At 38.6% G+C, this 20,128-nt stretch overlaps 1 protein-coding gene across 1 annotated transcript in view; it reads left to right on the forward strand.

The window, feature by feature from the left end:
* Positions 1-20,128, forward strand: part of PLD5 (phospholipase D family member 5) — a 480,756-nt gene that overhangs the window by 279,048 nt on the left and 181,580 nt on the right. The window contains exon 4 of the mRNA XM_061185407.1: positions 16,930-17,041. Coding sequence (XP_061041390.1) covers positions 16,930-17,041 — 112 coding nt within the window. The remainder of the gene's footprint in view (positions 1-16,929; positions 17,042-20,128) is intronic.

Here is a 20,128-nt window from a genome sequence, read left to right on the forward strand (position 1 = left end):
CCTGTGTTTGCTTCAGACTTATTTTCTTGGTTGGCTTTCTACCAGTAGAAATCTGAGGCCCCAGAGACCTCTTTTCATTTTAAACCATCTCTGTCCTTTTTTAGTCCAAAATGGAACAACCCCTTAAAAACTTCTGTAGACTTTATATGTATTCAGTTATAATCCACTCTATTAGCAAAAGGCCACACCACAAATAACTCACAGGTGGGTCTTTTTCTACTTTGGACTGTGACTCAAGATGCTTCGGAACCTCACCCTTGAATTTTCCAGGAGCCCTTTTGAGAGGCACCCCCCCGCAACCCCGCTTTTAATCCTTCAGAGGTCTCAACATGGAATTGTACAGCCACAGCTTTGATTTGATCTTTACCCTGAGGCCATTTCTCATTTTGAGAATGTTTTGCTCAATTGAGAGACTGTCCTAGATGTTCTACATTTCTCTCAAAAATCTGCATGAAAATGAAATAGTTTCTTCTTATCACATACCACCAAAACTTTGATTGATAATCTGTCTGAACAATCTCCTTAGCCAGATCTCCAAATCCACTAGTCATATTTTCTATCTCCTACTTTACAGTAGGCAGTAGTGTTGCCAAACTTTCTACCATTACTTTCTCAAGGCCTCAAAAGCAATTTCTTCACTGTTCTTCCAGCCTTGAATAAAAGAATGAGATTCCAGCCCCTACCACCACCCAGTCCCAGAGACAATGCCACATGCTTTAAGTTTTCGCAACAGTAGTTTCTATTTAATTTTTTATTGTGGTATAACAAACAACTCCAAAACGTATTCATTATTATTTCCTATGATTCTGTGACTTGGTTGACAGTTCTTTTGCTTCAGTAGTGCTGGCTGGGATTACTTATGCAGTTGTGTTTAGGTGGGAGGGTAGATGAAGCTGGACTGCCTGAGGGCTGGACATGTCTCATTCTCTGCATGTGGACACTCATCATTCAGTAATCTAACCCAAGCTTTTTATAAGGCAGCTGGATCCCAGGAGAGTGAAAATGAAAACTACAAGACCTCTTAATTCCTGGGCTCCCAAAACTTTACTTTGCTACATTCTGTTAGTCTGAAAAAGTCACATGGCCAGGCCACAATCACTGGAGGGACAAGAGACTCCAGGACGAACATACATGTACAGGAATGGGAGGAATTGTTGGCAGCCAAATTCCCAGGTGGTTTGCATACTCACAAACCTTTGAAAAGAGCTGAACCAAACCATTCTGACCTCTTGCTCTATGAGCCCAGCAAACCCTCCTGGTGTTCAGACTCTGGGAGAAGATGGGTCATCAGAGAATGGCACAGCCTTTCTGTGTCATGGTTCCTGAAGGCACATCATGGTCAGTATTCAGTACTGCTCACAGGGCAGTGATGAAATGGATGCGCAAGGCTCTATGTCTGTTTGGCCTAACAGTGCCTGGCATGGTGCTTGATGCATACTAGGTGTTCAGTAAATATTTGTTGAGTAGTAAATATTTGTTGAATGGAAAGATAAACAAAGCTGGATGCTAGTTAAAGTGGTCAGGACAGATTTTAATCAGCAATACTGTTGCAATAGGGAAGAGGTCCAGGTGAAGGGAACTCAACTTAGATTTGTGCAGAGATGCCCGGGCACTTTATAGGAAGAATGAGGGAGATGGAAGGGCGTGACAGGGGCCTGAACAGGGTCAGGGAAGTAGAAATTTATAAAAAATGGAAAGAGGGTTGGTCCATGTGAAACCCATCTGGGATTGCTAGCTGGTGCTTTTCCAAGTTAGGCTCCTACCCTCCCACATAGACTGGGAGACAGGGGCCTATCTTCAGGTGTTGGCTGAACAGCCTATTCTTTGGCAGTCTTGAGCTTTCTTAGGCAGGCACTTTAATGGGGGCTAAGGTCATCCTAGAGATGTGGCCTTGAGCTGTTAGAAACCATGTTAGTGTTTGTTCAAGCCTTTTAATGGGGGAGGAGAGACAGAGGCGGGGCAGAGCAGGGTGGATGAAATCATTTGTGTTGAAAGTCTACAGTTTTTATAGGCCAAGGTTGAGGGCTGGTAGAGAAGTAGACTCAGAGGAGCCTGGCTAGAGTTTGGTCAGGGAAAAAGTATTTGTCAATTGCATGGCTTTAGAGTGAATTAAGGTGGATGTTACTGATGCAGAAAGAAGGTAACACTTAGCTTAATTCAAGTCACTCTCTAACAGCTGGCCTACTGCCAACAAATGGAATTTTTCAATCTGCTGTCAATAACCTGGCTATTACTGAACTCACCCAGCAGTCCTTTAGGGGGAAACCCTAGTGTGAACTGATATATTCCGGTAGAGTCATTCTACTCCCACCAGCGATGGCTTTTTGCTGCCTCTCATTCCCCTAACAGCACCAGGCTCCTTTACAGTTTAACACCAGTTGGTTTTCTTCAGAGTTTTGAGCTAATTTTACTTCGCCTCTTTATAAGGAGAGAGCTGCATTTGCAGACATGAAGGATAGAGGGGCTTTACCTGCTTAGGAAATTAAACGGATTCAAGCAGAATGTGAGACCCATCTCATGAACAGCGCTCCGTACTCCTGTGTGCTCTTGGCCCTGAGTACCATACCCTGGAAGGAGTGGTGAGCAGGAGGAAGGGGGGAGGTTGACAGCGGTGTTCGGAGGGTTGCAACTTCAACAAGACAGTAACCTTTCTCCTCTTCCTCTGGTCCACTGGTGGCCAAGTGACTGCCACTAGTTGAATACCAGGCATGGACTGTAGTCTTTAAAGAAAGAGCAAGCGTGTGGAGTAGAGTGCTTGGTGCCTGGTTTGCTCTGTTTCCCACCTCCCCTCACCTGACCCTCAAGCCCTAGAGCAGTGTTTGCAAAAGGACTTAGGATTCAAAGGCCCAGAAGAACTTGTCTAAATACCACATGTCTTAGGCTTTTAGAGATTATTTTTAAAGAGCCTGGCTCACTCCTTCCTGCCCTCTCATCACACCATAGGGGTAATTGTACAGAGATCAGGAATGGAAAAAAGAAAGCGGGTCCTTGCTGCCAGCTTTTTCTCTTCGGGTACACTTTAAAGATCCATATCCTGTTCTCTCCAGGCCATCAAGTTTTACCATTTCTACAAAGGAAGGTACTGGCTGAAAGCCTATTTGACTTAAATTTTACCTGATTTTATCTTTCAAATGGAAATAGGAAATTCAAGACTTTACCCAACCTTTCAGATTTTGGATGACTAATCTTTGGACCTTTGAGCATGTTTTTATTTTTACCAGGCCCTCATAAATATTGGGATATAGTCATTGATTGACTTATTGCACACAGAAAAAAGAATGCTAAGAAAAAGAAATTCACACCGTAATTACTCAAGTGAGCTAATTAAAATTTTTAAAAGATGTTTCAGTGTAATGAAAATTGGCTCAGGTTCACAGCTTATTTTCCATTAATATATTTTTAAAAGAAAATATTTTTATTTTGAGGAGCACAATAGTCAAACAGGACTATTCTAACAGACTTCTAAACCAACAGAGCCTGAAAAGTCCGAAACGGTAACCATAAATGGTAAATAAATAAGTAGGAATTATAACTGAAAAGCAGCCCATCTACTTATCATAATGCAGCTGTAAGCAAAATACACCAGGGAATGGTATAGCCAGTGGCAGGCAGGCCCCAGCTCAGCAGAAAAGGGACACAAATAAACATGGCACATGACATCTGTGTGTTCTCTGGATGTCTATGTCCTCCCTGGATGCCATTTTGTAAGAGTGAGCTATGGTCATTATTAACAGGATGATGAATGCCTACCTTTTTTTTTCATTTGCCTGGAAACAGACACATTCATTAAAAATGCATTTTTAATCTGTGCTGCCAAAGGGTCGCTATTTTAATTCCCACCCTGAAAAACTCATCTTGTCTTTCCTACTTTGCCCTGGGTGTTGTTAATCTTTTTGTGGTTCTTTCCTTCTGTGCTGAAAGAAACTGGGCAGTGACCTTGCTCTGGATCACAGTCATGTTAAGGGCTAGTGAGGTCTACAGTTCCATGGAAATTATATTTTCATATTTAATCAAAAGACATGGTTGGGCTAAGGGTTTTGTTTTCTTCTGTCTGAATGATGAGTTTAGACCCTGAAACATTGAATTTCTAGGACAACTTGATTGCTAATTTATGGGATAAAATGATGGAGATTTATGAAATCAAGAATCTTCAGGAAAAGCCAGGAAATATGATTTGACAAAGGCTTCCTAGTAGAGCTACCTAATTCATTGAGCAAAAGAGTCCTATTCTCTATGAGTTCACTGGAAGAAACCAAATAAAATAATTAATGAGCTACAACAACTGAATCTTAAAGAGATGTATTTATATGAAATCAATTAGTTACTGGTCTACAGTGAGCCATGATTACCAGTTGATGATACATCACAATTGTTTAATTTTGAAAAATTATGATTTTTAAAATTGAACAGTATTTGCTCAGTTTAGTAACTAGCATGTTTGAAAGTTCAATGATCCAAGAGGTTATTTTGGAAAGCATAAGCCAGGATCCTGTCTCTACACAGTAACTGGTAGGCAGACTGTCAGTGGTAGAGAGACTATAGAAATGAGTCAGGAGTATAGTTTATATTTCTTTTTATCTACTTGTTAGCTGTGTGACTTTGAGCTAGATGCTAAACTCTCTGTGCCTCAGTTTTCTCATCAGCAAAATCAAGGTGATAACAGAATCTACCTCATAGGTTGTTGTGTAGATTAAATTAGTTAATATATGTAAAGGGTATAGAACAATCTTTGACCATTTAGTGCCTATGTAACTGTTTATTGTTAAATTCATGAATGTTATCATTCACATTTACTTATTTGGGTACACACTGCAACTTTAGTTCAAGTCAGTTTAATTGTAGTAACAAATAATGAGTTCTTACTTGGTACTTTACACTATGCTAGAATCCAAGATGGTTACCATGTAAAATTAAAAGAGGAATATAATTTCTACAAATGTGAGACTCTGGGTAGATAAGAAGGATTAGGAAAATTATCATTATATATGGAATTCTAACTTTTATTTATTACAAATTTTTACACACACACACACACACACACGTGTCTTGCTCTCACCCATCTGTCTATCTATGTATACATATATACATGCATACACATATATCCCTCTGGACAACTGACATCTTGAATCTTGAATACTCAGGAAGTAATGTGATCTTATCCAACCTAAAGCCACTTCTGATTTTTGTTTGTTGGTCAATTGGTTGGTGTTTTGCTCCTTGTTTTTGTTTTAGTTGAAGTCCCCTAAGGCCAGGCAGCGTTCAGTGATCTCACTTTGGTGGGATGCATCCTGCCATCCCTTGATTAGGCAGCTGCATCCATGTGTGACTCAGGTCTCCAGGCCCTGTCTTGTAGCCCACTCATTCCTTCCTAGCAATATTCTTCCTAACTGACTATCAATGTAGGTTAAGCAACAGAAGAGAGATTTTGTTTCACCCAACTATAAACCCTTTCCTTGTCATGTTTGTTTCATAGCTATCTTCATGATTTGTTCATAAATGATATTGTTAACATTTTCTATTACTATCACTTCATATTTTGACCTGTAATATCTCTTAGCCATCCTCAGGGAGCCTGCAGTCTGGTGGAGTCAGCTAGGACTCCACACACTCCAGTACTTCTCATTCCCAGTCTCCACCATCTTATTGATTCTCCATCTTCAATGCCCTTCTAAGCCCACTCTTCCTTTCTTTCCCATCCCTGCTGTTCCATTCCCTCTCCAAGTCTACTGAAGTAGACTTTACACTCATTTACCGTGCAAACAGTCAGCATCTACTCTGCAACACAGGGGTATTTCTGGAACCCGGGAGAATCCTATTTTTGACAATGTCGTTTCCATGTAAAAGTCTGATAAAAGTATCCAGTAATGTTGCAGCCTCATCATAATATTTAACTAGAATTTCTTTTCTTTATTACTAACTTTTTTGTAATCTAGGAAAAATAAAATCACAATAGTTCCTGCTTTTTGTTTTGCCTGAAAGAAGATGAGCATAGTTGGTGGGGAGGGGTCCTTTAAATAATTGAAATTCTTCCAACCTGTTGTAATTAAGAGGTTGGTATATTGTAGTTAGTAGGTTGGAGTGAGACAGCCAGAGAAGGTAGGATATTATGATACAACATGGAAAATGCACATTTCATCCTTTGTTTTGATGTAGATCTGAGGACTTGAATACATTTTTACTATATTATGGCAAACTTCCTATAGTCTATTTTGTGCTTTTATGGAGTTTAGAGAAAAATAAAGCATGTATAAATTAATTAGAACATAATTAGGATACATACTAATGCTCTGTTGTTATTTGGCTCAGTTTAGAATCCATTATTTTTTTTATTTTCAGTTCTCAAAGTTTGGTTTTATGGAAAAGGCAAACTATCTAGGAGGCATTTGCTACAGCGGAAAGACCATAGGTTTGGCATCAACCACATTTGACATGACCAGCAGTTTAGTAGTTGTGGTCACACTGGGCAAATGTCATAATCCCTCTGATCATCAATTCCCTTATCTATAAAATGGATTGAATAATGCCTGTCTCATTTGAGTGCTTTGTAAATTTGATTAGATAATGTTTGTGAAACAGCAAATAATGGAGCTCATAAAAGATAGTTGCTGTTTTCATTTGATTTTTGTTTTTCTAGTGCAAGACATTTACTTTCAAATTCCATACAGGAATTTACTTTATCATTTTACAGCAGGAATAACTTTCAGCTGTCCATCAAGTTCTCAACTTCTATTAAAGGAGGTTAAGATAATTCTTCCCAGAATACTAATTCAGGTGGTTCTTCAAAGTTTAGGTGAAGAAAAGAGAAAGAAAAATGTGCATATTTTCAAGTAGATTCTTACCCTTCTCTCCCAGTATGGCAACTTTCAACCGTAACGACCAGTAAGAATCACCTGGGGAGCTTTTGAAATATACCTATGTCCAAGCTTACCTCAAATCAGTTAAATTAGAATATTTGGAGAGGGGCTCAGGGTCCGATACCTTTTAAAAGATAATTTGCGGATTCCATTGTGCAGCCAGGGTTGAGAATTACTGCTGTAAACCATCCCAGTCTAATAAACAGTGTGTGATTTTTATAGATTTCACGATAGAGCCAAGTTGGTCCCTTTCTGCTCAGTCAACTTAATTTTACCTGTTTCAGTTTAATCCTGTTTATTCCAGTTGTTCTCTCAGTGATGATATAAAAGGGTGAAAACTTCGTTGTTTTTCTTTTAAATTTATTTATTTATTTTTGGCTGTGTTGGGTCTTCGTTTCTGTGTGAGGGCTTTCTCTAGTTGCGGCAAGCGGGGGCCACTCTTCATCGCGGTGCGCGGGCCTCTCACTGTCGCGGCCTCTCTTGTTGCGTAGCACAGGCTCCAGACGCGCAGGCTCAGTAGTTGTGGCTCATGGGCCTAGTTGCTCCGTGGCATGTGGGATCTTCCCAGACCAGGGCTTGAACCCGTGTCCCCTGCATTGGCAGGTAGATTCTCAACCACTGCGCCACCAGGGAAGCCCAGGGTGAAAACTTCTATTTCAATGTTCCACATAAACAGTAGGTTCTCTTCAGCCTTCTCATCTCCAGACTGAATAACTCCTGGTACAGTGTCAACATGAAAATAGCATCACCTTATGAAAAGACTGTCCCCTTCTTTCAAAATAGTATCTTTTTTGTTCCACAAAATCAACACGACACATGCTTATAAATTAGCATTCTCCTGTTTGAAATGTGGCCATAGAATAATTTTGAATGTGCCTTTACTGAACAAACATTTATCAAGGTACTATGCTGTTTGCTGGGGACACAATATCAAATGAGCAATGAGTAGTGGGGGGGACAGAAAAACCAGTGATAAGAATACAGAGTGGTAGAGCAGTGATGAAAGGAGCTGTCAGCGAACAGGTTTGTGCAGCTTTCTCTCCACTCTTGGCTGCTCAGCAGAGCCCTCCTGGCTCTTGTGGCTTCTGGTCCTCCCTCAATGCAGTTCTTAGTGAATTCCTGCTGCTTCTGTATGCTTTTGCTCCCCCATCTGTTGAGTAATTCTAATTATGTTCTTGCTTGCTTTCCAGTATATTTCTAAGGAAAATCATCATTCATATATAAACTCATAAACACTATGATTAGCAAGAGTTTAACCTCTTTGATTCTTTTAGAATCCAATCATATAGACATGAATAAATCATGAACCCAAAGACATTCTTCTCAATTATTTTCATTAAATAATAACTTTTCTTTAAAGTTGTCTTAGTTTTGTTTACCTATATGCTTGATTGTTTTCTCTCTAGACTTTCGCTCTGTATTTCCTATGGTCTATTGATGTTTTTGGAACTTTTTTTAAAAAGAATAGGTTGGATTTTTTTCTCATTATAATACTAATAGCTTCTCACTATAGAAAATTTGGAAACTACAGAGAAATGAAAGAGAACAAAATCATCCATGTGATCATCAACAAAAATATTTTTAATGGTTTGATATTTTATGCATAATTACATACATAGGCTCATATAAAGAAATTTGTATCTTAATTTTGAACTTAATGTCACACCATAAGCATCTTTCCATGTTATTAGAAACCCTGGTAAACATTATTTTAAATTGGCTACATGATATACAATGTAGCATTTACACCAGATTAAATGTATATAACTATTGATATTTCTCTATTATTGGACATTTAAGCTATTTCTTTTTTTCAGAAGTAAATTCTACTGCAGTAAATATTTCTGTACAAACCATTGTTTTCTTTTTACTCATTCACTCAGCATCGATTCTTAGAAGAAGGATTAGAGGGCTAAAGAGTCTGAGCTGTTTCTTAAGACCATGGGGTTTTGGGGGAGCAATGTAGTAAATCCTCATGGTTGCTTCCTGGGGAAGCTGGGACCACTGGGAGAGAGTATGTGAAGGAATTCTGCCTCCATTCTGTGTGGGGCTCTCTGCCCACTCAGAATAAGTGATTGTGGAAGAGCTGGAGTGTTTGGCACCTCCTGGTATTCCTCCCTTGCCCCAGTCGCATCACAGGCCACCATCTCCTGCAGTGCCACGCATACTCTTCCAGATACTGCTGAATGCACTGCCAAGATTACGTCGTCCACCCACCTTTTGCAGCCAGACTGGACACTGGAGCAGCCTTAAAGCTACTTTCTAGTACTGTAGGAATCCAGCTGCCCAGATCCCTGTAATAAGCATGCTGCTCCTGATATTAATTCCTTGCTATTTCCTGGCCCTTTATGGGCCTGATGAGCTTATTCATCTCTCTTCATCTGCCCCTGACAGGGATGGCTTTGTTTATACCCATGGGGTGCATAATTGTGAATAACCATCATTAGGCAAGGTCTTGGTGATTAACTCTTCAAAATAATTAAACCCCTTAATGGGATGGAACCTGGACTAATGAATGGACTGGCGCCTGCATGCCTACATAGCAGATACTCTCTGCTGATATCAAGCAGGTAATCCTTATTGCTTGCTATCCCAAAAGTGGATATTCTCAATTAAGTTACTGGGTCTGTGGCACTGTCTGAGTTCCGAAGCTGTGATTGATCCATGACCACAGGACATTTGTGAACTGATGTAATGGCCAACATCTTCTGGCTTCAGATAAGGAATTCCATATTCCATTGGCATGTTCTGAAAGCAGCTGGGGACTCTGGCCACCATCCCCAACTCTTCTCTTTTCCTCAGCCCAAGTCTAAGCATCCAGTTCATCACTGTACTGTCTCATAAATACCTGAGATCCTTCCGTTTTGTTTTTTTTTTCTTTTTGACTGCCATTGACACTAGCTCAGATCACATCATCTCTCACCAAACCACACACCAACCTTCTGATTTCTCTTTCAGCCTGCAGCCTTGCCCTGTACCAGTCCTTCTCCAATTTGTAGTCAAGAGTTTTCTTTCAGAACAAAAATTTGAGTATGCCCTTCCCTATGTAAAATCCTTCAGAGGTCCACACTGTTTTCCAGATGAGGTGTAGACTGTTTGTCCAGGCTTACAAGACCCTTCATGATGTGCTCCTACTTATGTCTCTGCCACAGATCTCCATCTGAATATTCTTTCTTTCCTCCCCTTTTTGGGGAGAACTTTCCCTGAGTGCCTTGGACTGGGTTATTAGTGCCCTTGCTGTATTTCCCCTAGGCCTGTACCTCCTTTACCTACCATCTGACACATTGGGCTGTATTTGCTTATTTATCGTTTATCTCCAACACTTACTAAAGTCCCTGGCACATAGCAGGCATCCAGCAAATGTGTTGAATAAATTTGCTCAAAAGACACTTTTCCTTGTCCTGGGGGTATTTGAGAGTAAAAGTTGACACTGACAAATATATAAGTAAGTAATATATTTATGTTTATACCCTTGGCAAACTTGGTGTATTTCAGTAAATAAGAAAATTTTAGTATGTGTTTTAAACTGAAGAAAACTTTTTTCAGTAAGTCTAGTAACAAAAAAGTTCAGTAAATATAGTAAATAAATAAGAGGTCAATCTTATAGATAATAGAACTGACTGGTTAAATAAATTAACTAACAAATTGAGTCAAGAGGGGTTGATGCATGTGTGGTTTTGTCTGTTAAGTCACAAATTTAAAAAAAGTCAATGCAAGTGTATTGCTTTAAAAGGACACTGTATCTTAAAATAAATGCTAAATCTTGTTTTCTCATGACTGTGTCATCAAATGTTTAATCAGTCCTTATGTCCCTTTTTACTCTGATTTAAACTTTTTATCCTGTGTGTGTGTGTGTATGTGTATGTGTGTGTGTGTGTGTGTGTGTGTGTATCATGATAGCATACCTAAGATATATAATCATAAGTACACACGCATATTTTGGTGTCTTTGTTTCTTTGGGATGGGCCTCTAGATGTGAGATTCCTGTGTGGAAGGAAGCAATATGTTAGAGTACTCTTTCCCCAAATCGTTGACAAGAGTAAATGCTGCCACTCATAAATTATTTCTTGTCTCTTTGAGTGCAAAGAGAGATCTCTATATTGCTTTGTGTCATGCTTTTCTCGTCAACATAATGCATCTCTTTATGTCTGCTAGCCATGTAGGCTTGCTCTTCTTAGGCTTGTCTAATCTCATACTTTGCCCACATTTGGTTGGACTATTGGCCTTTTCTTACTAATTTTTAATTTATTTTTGTAGGGTACAGCTGTTAACTCTTTGTTTCTCATTTGCAAAACAAATATTTATTCCAGATTTTTACTGTTTTTCATTAACTTTGTGGTATCTTTTGCTCTATAATTTTTTTTTACTTTAATAGTTCTATATATCTTTTATTACTTCTATATATCTGGCTTGTTTATTAGTTTTCTGTGGCCAGTGCAACAGATTACCACATGCTGTGGCTTAAAATAACAGAAATTTATTCTCTTGCAGTTCTGGAAGCCAGAAGTCTGAAATTAGTTTTACTGGGCCAAAGCCAAGGTGTCAGCAGAGGGGTGCTCCCTCCAGAGGGTAGCCACCATGTTCTAGGGGAGAATACACTCCTTACCCCTTCCAGCTTCTGGTAGCTGCTGGCATCCCTTGGCCTGCTGCTATGTCACCCCAGTCCTCAAGGCCAGGATCTTCAAATCTGCCTGCTCCATCTTCACACTCCCTCCTCTGGGTGTGTCAGAGTCCCTTCTGCCTATCTCTACTATGATTGCCTTTAGGGCTCACTCAAATAATCCAGGATACTCTCCTCATCTCAAAATCTTTTATTTAATCACATCTCCAAAGATTCTATTTCATTGACAGTTTCCAGATTAGGACCTGACATCTTTGGAGGCCATTATTTAGCCTCCTACAGCATGATTAAGGTTTTCACCACTCCAAGACTGTAGATGTAGTTGCCCAGATTTTCTTGAAAGTGTTGGTGTATCCTTATTCTTCCTGAGAATATGTTTTTCTATGTAGTATAATATGGGGGTATCTTCCACTTGTGCCAGATTAAACCACTTCACCTCTTTCAGACTGAATTAAAATAGCATGTTTTAAATAAAAATCATGTGTAGTACTATTTCTGGGTTCTCTGTAAGTCCCCTTGTCTGTTTATCCATTCCTACGCCACTACCATATTGATATGATTATTGTGACTCTATGGTTCACTTTCAATAATACTGAAGACATTTACAGTTAAAAATTTCTGTCTGACACCAAATATTTCTTCATTTCATGGTTTTGCTATGAAGAGCTCAACTGTTCATAGTTTCCTGGAGAATGGAAAAATTCACATTTCTTTTCTCTTTTGATGTAAGGATAATCTAAGAGTGAGTTTTAAAATGTTCAAGTAGTTAAGATTTGTTTTGTGAGTTACATGTTAATGGTGTGTCTCTCATTTTGTTACATTATGAGCAGAGAATGAAGCCTGTAGAATATTTCATTTTAACCATCGCTCAAGTTTTCTTAATGGCAGTTACAGGAAGGTTTTTTTTATAAATGTTCCACAGGCAAATATTGTTTTGAGGGGCTTGATATATAAAATGAAAAATATATAAATGTACACATAATCAAGTTTATTGATTGTATTATTTAATTTTCATATATCCTCATTTATTTTCTATTAGATCTACCCAGCCTTGAAAGACATATTTTAAAATGGTAGTGTTTTAATTGCCTTTTTATTACCTTTTGCTTTATGTATTTAGCCACTATGCTGTTTGGTACATACCAGTTTATAACTGTCAGTTCCATTACTATGGCCTTTTTCCCATCTAGTCCTTTTAAGCCCTCCTCAACTCTTATTCTAATTTTTTTTTAACATCTTTATTGGAGTATAATTGCTTTACAATGGTGTGTTAGTTTCTGCTTTATAACAAAGTAAATCAGTTATACTGAGATCCTTTATCCAATTTGTTGTAGATCAGTGTTTCTCAACCTTTTTTTCATTATCACCTTACTTGGGAAATTTTTAGACATTTTTTCCTAATCCTGCCCCCACCATGAAATTTTAATACCACAGATATATTGCATATTTACTGTATGTGTATCTATGTTTTATTAATAAAAAAGAGTAACTTTCATCTACACACACATCTCTACACTCACACCGGAAAGAATCAATTTTCAGTCCCTTTAGGGTAATAGCACTGGGAATGCATGAAATAGATTCTTAGTAGGCCTTCCCCTATAAAGTGTCCTAGCAAGTACATCAAACACATATTCGTATCACATTGCTAACCAATTATTTCTTCTTTCCTTCATCCTCCTTGATGGCTGTTAGTGTTATTTACTGTTTGGTTAGAGCCCTTCATTGAATATATTCCTCATATGGGTTATGTAGGTAATACAGTCTCTAAACCTGTATACATCTGCAAATATTTTTTTCTTTCCCGCTGGCAGGTAAAATCCTTGACCGGGTAAAGCACTCCTGGGCTTCACTCTTTTTCTTCCACGGTCTGTCACCACCAAGTGCTGGTTTAGTGTTGCCGATGGTTAGCTCCACGCCAGTCTGATCCATTTTCCTTTATAGGTACCTTTTTGTTTTGTTCTGTTTTGGGCCGGGAGTTTGTAAGAATTCCTCTCTCTCCTTGGTGTTGATTAATTCTACAGAATGTGCCTAGACGTGACTTTCCACATTACATTTGCCTCCATCTTCAGTTATCTTTTCAACATGTAAATCTATGTCTTTCCTCAAGTTGGACACTTTTTTCTTCTGTTATTTGCAAACGTATTCTTTTTGTCTCTTCTTCTCTTCTAATACACCTATTAGCCACATGTTATATATCTTCAATTTATCGATCACCCTTTTCTCCCCTCGTCACCCTTATGCTTTTGTGTATGTGTGTGTGCGTGCATGTTTGTGCTTTGAGATATTTCTTCCATTTGGTCTTTGGGCCACTAATTTGGGCCTCAACAGTGTTGTTTAATTACTCTTCTAATTTAGTTCTAAAATCGTAGAGTTTCAGTCCAGCCAGAGGACTTTTTTGTTTTTTAGTCGAATCAGAGGACTATCTTCTGATTTCTCTTTGGTATTTTTGTTTTTCCCTTTCACATTTTATTGTGGCATTTCATCCTGCCTATGAGTTGTTTTGGGTCAACAGAAATAGGCAGTATTTATAACCCCTACTCTCTTGGGTTAAGCAGCCTCTTCAGAGTCACAAAGGGGCTGAGCTGGATCTCTGTCCTTGGGGTACAGCTCTCTGTCCAGGATTGTACTGTCTATCATAAGGTTTTTGCAGACGTCGGAAAAAAATGGCTTAAAGTAGGTCAATGTGCCTGAGCCGCTAGCCAACTTCAAGATGATTTATTTAAGTTTAAAATGTTGGCTAATGTTTCTCACCAGAAAGAGCAAGTCTTTAAACTGCTGATGTTTAAAAGCCAAGGGGCTTTTGTTATTCCTTTATGAAAACATGATGAGTAAATTTAACTCAGAAAGCAGTGGGCCTTACTGCAGATCTCAGCATAGAATAAGTGTTTCATACCTTTGAAGTAATTACATTTTGAATGTCCTAGCAAAAATGGGTGGACTGGGAGGTAAGACACTGAAAACAGGAGAAATTTAATACAAGTTCTGCCTCAAGCCCAAGTACAGAAATTCTACCCTAGCACAAGTTCATTACAGTGAGCACTATAATTAAAAATTTTAGGACTCCTTGGTGTAAGTAATCAGCACATATTGAAGTAAAAATAAGCTTTATTTAATGATAGTCTGCTACTATCTGTAGCTTTTGGAGTTTCTATTTTCATTCACGTTTGAGAGTTCTGGTCTTCATTTTAAATCTCACAAAAATAACACAGTGAGAATAAATTTAAGGCTCAGAGCCAGAAGTACAGATAGGTTAGAAGATCTCTTATGTTTCATTTGTGCTAAATTTATTGTTAACTAAAAGCAAAAAGAAAGCATTTGTTTAAAAATACTGGCTCGAGACTTCCCTGGCGGTCCAGTGGTTAAGACTTTGCCTTCCAATGCAGGGGGTACGGGTTTGATCCCTGGTCCGGGAGCTAAGATCCCACATGCCTCGTGGCCAAAAAAGCAAAACATAGAACAGAAGCAATATTGTAACAAATTCAATAAAGACTTTAAAAATGGTCCACATCAAAAAAAAAAAAAAAAAAGTCTTTAAAAATACTGGCTCACTAAACATGGGGACTTACATAACACACAAAGTACATATGCCCTTTCCCTTTGTGAAAGTGAAAAATACAAACAGTTTATGTGGCTGTGAGATGACCATGAGTCTGGGCTCTAGAAATCTGGGCTATGCAGGCATCACCAAGCCTTCAAGGGTGTGTGACAACAGTATAGTGCACAACTCGGCAGAGTGACAAAGCTCACAGGGAGGAGATTGTGTTCGTGGCAGCTCTGCAGGAAAATCCACAAAGCCCCACCAAGTGCATCTTCCCTCACATCCAGTGTCTGAGCCTCTCACTGCCAAACCCTCATTTCTCCATAGTAAATTTGAAATTTACATAGACCCTGAAATCAGCAAATCAGCAGCTGTTTTTTCTTTATCCTTCTCCCTCTATCTCTTCATATCTCTCTTTCTCTCTCCCTCCCTCTTCCCTCTCACCTCTTTATTAAAAAAGCAATTTACAACTGCCTGATGCACTCATTCAACATACCTCATAGGAATACCTGCTTTGTGGGGAGGCTGCCTCCACGTTTTGCATGCAAAGTAATTTGGTCACTTTTGGTGAGTTCTACTTTGGGCAACCTTTATTAGCACACTTAGTTAGACAAAAAGGAAGCCTCCATGCCTGACATGGGGTGCAACTCCTCTTTTCTCTAACTTCCAGGGATTATGGAGCTTAGGCTATACTGCACCAGCTCTAGGCAGGAGCATGGCTGGATTATGCCAGACACTCCTCCCTGCTGTCAGCTGTCACCCTAGCACTGGCATACCAGCTCCCTCCTCCTTAATATTCCAAAGCTTTAGGGTTTTGATCTTTGGCTTCTTTCTTTTCTAAGGCTGAATTACAGGAATCACTGCTCTACATCTACATTTCATCCATTTTCTCTTTTCAGTCTTCAAATTCTTTCTACATGATCGTTATCAATAATCTATTCTTATCAAAGTAAGATAAGACTCTGCCACTTGGGGGCCATTAATACCAAAGCCTTATTGCCTGTTTAGCCTCCAAAGGCACTTGAGTTTGTGGCTGAATAACAAAAATCTGAAGAACCAATAAAAGAAGACCAGTTCCCTCTTATGATAAGGAGGAGTCTATGAAAACACACAAGAGAAAATAAACAGGATAATGTTGCAATCCACTCACCTAAGATGATATAATAGCTATGGACCTACCACTATGCAGAGTCTCCCTGAGATTAAAAAAAAATTTTACTATAAAAATTATGTTTGTGAAAATCTTATAAGGAAAGCCTTTACTTTTTATTTTTTTCAGTTATTTTTAGTCTGGGCTAATAATTATAGATTTCTAGGCGGACCATAAGTTGAATTCAATAAAATACGTTTTAAACAAGAAGGTGAATTTAGGCAAATCCCTGATAAGTAGTCATGATTCCCCCCATAATGGCTAACACTTAAAGGATACTTACCTACTACTATCTCTTAATCCTCACAAAAACCTTTTAAAGTAAATACTAATATTATCTATCTTTTACTGAAGAAGAAACTGGAAATTAATGAGATTAAGAAACGGAGTTTGTAAATTGGAAAACCAGCTGGAATCCAGGTCTTTCTGGGTCCAATCACAACTGTTTAATATTCTCTGCCTCTTCATGTGTAGATAATTTGAGTTCATGAAAAAGTAAAAGAAGGGTAGATTTGCATCATAGCATTGAAATGACTATTGCAATAATTGTTGAATTGCACAATACTCAAAAAAACAGTGTAATCTGTGTTCCTACTACTACTCTATTTCCATAAACTCTTGAATTTATGAAGTGCTGCCAAGGGCTGAAGTGCTTGCCTTTTAAAATTTGAATGAATAGTTTTAATTTTCAATGTTTATTTATTCCTATTTAAAATAGCATACTTTTAGGTTTTCTGACTTTGGTTCTGAATATTTTTTCTAGGGTCAACGTCTTTTCGAAAAGTTGCTCCAACTGACTTCTCAAAATGTTGAAATCAAGCTAGTGAGTGATGTAACAGCTGATTCAAAGGTATTAGAAGCCTTGAAATCAAAGGGTAAGGCCAAGGTTGACATGGTACTCTACCTCTGGGTGTTCTGTTCCGGTACCTTTAATTCTACATAGAGCAGTACATGATTTCTTTATAATCAACACACTTGACTTAGTGCACTTCTTATTTCTCCTTTGAAAAACAGCTTGATTAAAGCCTTTAAATGAGAGAACTAATTAGTCAATTCTACTGGGATTTTTAAAATAGTGTTGTTGCATATTAGCTTATGCAAAATAATCTACTAGCCATTAGATGATAATTAACTGGAAAGAAGAATCTTTCCCTCTCTGAACACTTCAGTGATGTGATTAGAGAGAAGAGCCTCTTCTTATCAGAACAAACATTGGATTTCTGGTTTTCTCTTGACCATCAAATGGAAATTCTCCTCATGCTACATATATTCTTTGAAATAATATAGTCAGATGTAGGAGTCTATGAAATACTGCCTAATTCACAACTTTTAAGACAATTCTACAGGCGATCATCATTTGTACAGCCACTTTGCAATTTGTCTCACAATCCCTGAACACTGAGGATAATTATAAAATAAATTTCTTAATTTTGCTGTATCTTTACTAACTGAACTCTCACAAAGAGTTTTTACTGATTTATAAAAAAATTTTACCCTGAATTTACTATCCAAACTGTAAGCCTATGAAAGAAATTGGCAGGTGTGAGCCAGTGAAAATGTTCAAGATGCTGGGCGTCCCCAGGAGAGGACAAGGTGTTGGCCCCAGTGAGTGTCAGTATTTCACTTGATGATACTACATCTCACATGTGTGCTGTTTAAACATATTGGGCATTTTTGCTTGTCATCTTCCCTACGTCAGTAAGTGAAAGTAAAATACTTTCTAAAAAATGGAACAGACCATGAGGCAAGTAAGTGAGCCCAAGTGGCCTTTCCTTCTGCAGAAGAAAAATTGGAAGTCATAAAGCCTATGAAAAGAAAATAACATAGAGAAGACAAAAGCTTGGCCAGGCATATGGGCTTAACACCATGCACATTCTATTTTCTATGCATGGGAAAATAAAGAAAACTTATATGAGTTATTGCTAGGTCTGAAAGCTTCACCATGCTACTTGAGCACAGCACAATATACTTGAAAAACTAGAAAATACCTAGTTCAGTGGATTGACACATACAACCAACATGGATTAGAAATGTATGAATACTTAAACTATTTAAAAAATATGAAATTGGGTTCCCACTGTAAATTGAATTTCTATCTGAAAATTTGTTATCTGACACATATTTAGGAGTGGATTACTTTAGGCTAACTCTGAGTGCCTGTATTTGCAGATGATTTTTCTCATGGAAGCTACTTGCATGTCCTTGGGGTTTGATTAACCCAGAAGGGTAAAAAGCAGATGAGTTAGGAAGAGAGGGATATAGCCTGAGACTTCAGTTGCTTCTTGACTGTACATCCACAATTCTGTTCCTTGCCGTAGCCATTCTAAATCTTATAAACTCAACCAAAAGTTAAAACTAGGCAGTACTGGGAGTATGACAGCCTTTTTTAGTTGCTGCTGAGTATTTGGCTACTTTAGACAGGGAATAGCAATTAATGAATTTATAGATAAAGCCCTTGCTTACATTTCTATTGTGAACTATGAATTAAAGTTTCATTATAGTCATTGCTTCTCACACAAAAGAAGTGTTTGAATTTCACAAGTATATGCATATGTCACTACAGCTTAGGCTCTGTTAATGTCTAATTGGAGTTCTTATCAAAATAAGAAAATGGTTTTCCTTCACAATGGGAGAACAATAAACAGGACCCAAGGTTCTCACAGCTATTCCCTATGTACCTAGAGTGAGCCTATCTGGCTTTTATTAATGCACATAGGTGTAATATATATGCATCTTTAAAATGCAGTTTTTGTATTTCTCTACTCTCACCCTGTGGCAGAGACATAGTATATAATAACAGTGCATTTAAGAAATATTGATATTTTTATGAAACTGTTTTAAATCTGTGTTGGAATACTTTGCTTTGGGGTTATCTTTAAATTTTTTTAGGGAGAGTTCCTAGTCTTTTGGTAAAGTTCCAGGGAGGTTTGTCCAGAAATAGTCCACAAAAGACAGATAAGTGTGAGACTAGCCATGAACAACTTCAGCTGTGAAGGAGTTACTGAGTTTAGAAGTTAATCAAATTTATTGTGAAAAAGAACAAGAGTGAGGCTTCCCCAGGAAACGGTAAAGATTTAGTGCAGACATTGGCCCAGCGAAGGCACAGTGGGCTGGAGATGTGAGGTGTCCCAAGGCCACAGAGCCCTCCATGGGTGGAGTGAGATTGCAGGTTATTCACTGTGCCTCCTGCTCCCCACTCCTTGACTCAGAAGTCAGAAGATAATCCTCCAAGGTCTCACTCTGTGGCTGGAAGGTGGGGTGCTTTTGAAACCTAACCTCCTTGAAGTCCTTAAACCCCGGCAGGGATTTCATTCTAGACAAGTCTCCCTGTAAATTCAGAGTTTCACTGATCAGTTTTCCTAATTTCACTTGCTCACCATATCCACTTGTATCCCCCAATAGCATCTCATAGGCAGCGTGTTAACCTGCATACTCCTTCCCCTCGCTCAGTAGCTGCAACAGCAGCTTCCTTTACCTGAATTTCCAACCGCCCACTCACTCCACACTCTCATTCTTCACATCTAACAGGCCAAATTCTATAGGATCTGCCCCTGAGTCTCTCTCCTAGATATCACAGTCTCTTCTCAGCTACAGCTGCCCTAGTGCAGGTATTTAATACCTTGCCCAGACCTAGCCACAGCTACTTTCTCTCTTCCCAACTTCTGATCTTCTCACCCTCCCACCATCTGATCTCCATGCAGCTACCAAAGGGATCCTCCACAGCATGATTGTTATCAACTCACATCCCCACCTAAATCGGGTGTATGTATGAGTATGCCCGAGTGTTACATACACCTTTTAACTGAGAAATATCATACCTGCAATAAAGAGCACAGTATTAAGTGTAAAGCTCTAGGAATTTTTATGAAGTAAACACTTCCATATAATCCCTTCACAGATCATGATGTACAGCATTGCAAATGTCTCAGGAAATTTTTTCATTACCCTTTGAAGTCAGTATC

This window comes from Eubalaena glacialis, chromosome 3 (genome assembly GCF_028564815.1).
Source record: "Eubalaena glacialis isolate mEubGla1 chromosome 3, mEubGla1.1.hap2.+ XY, whole genome shotgun sequence".
Taxonomy (NCBI): Eukaryota; Metazoa; Chordata; class Mammalia; order Artiodactyla; family Balaenidae; genus Eubalaena; species Eubalaena glacialis.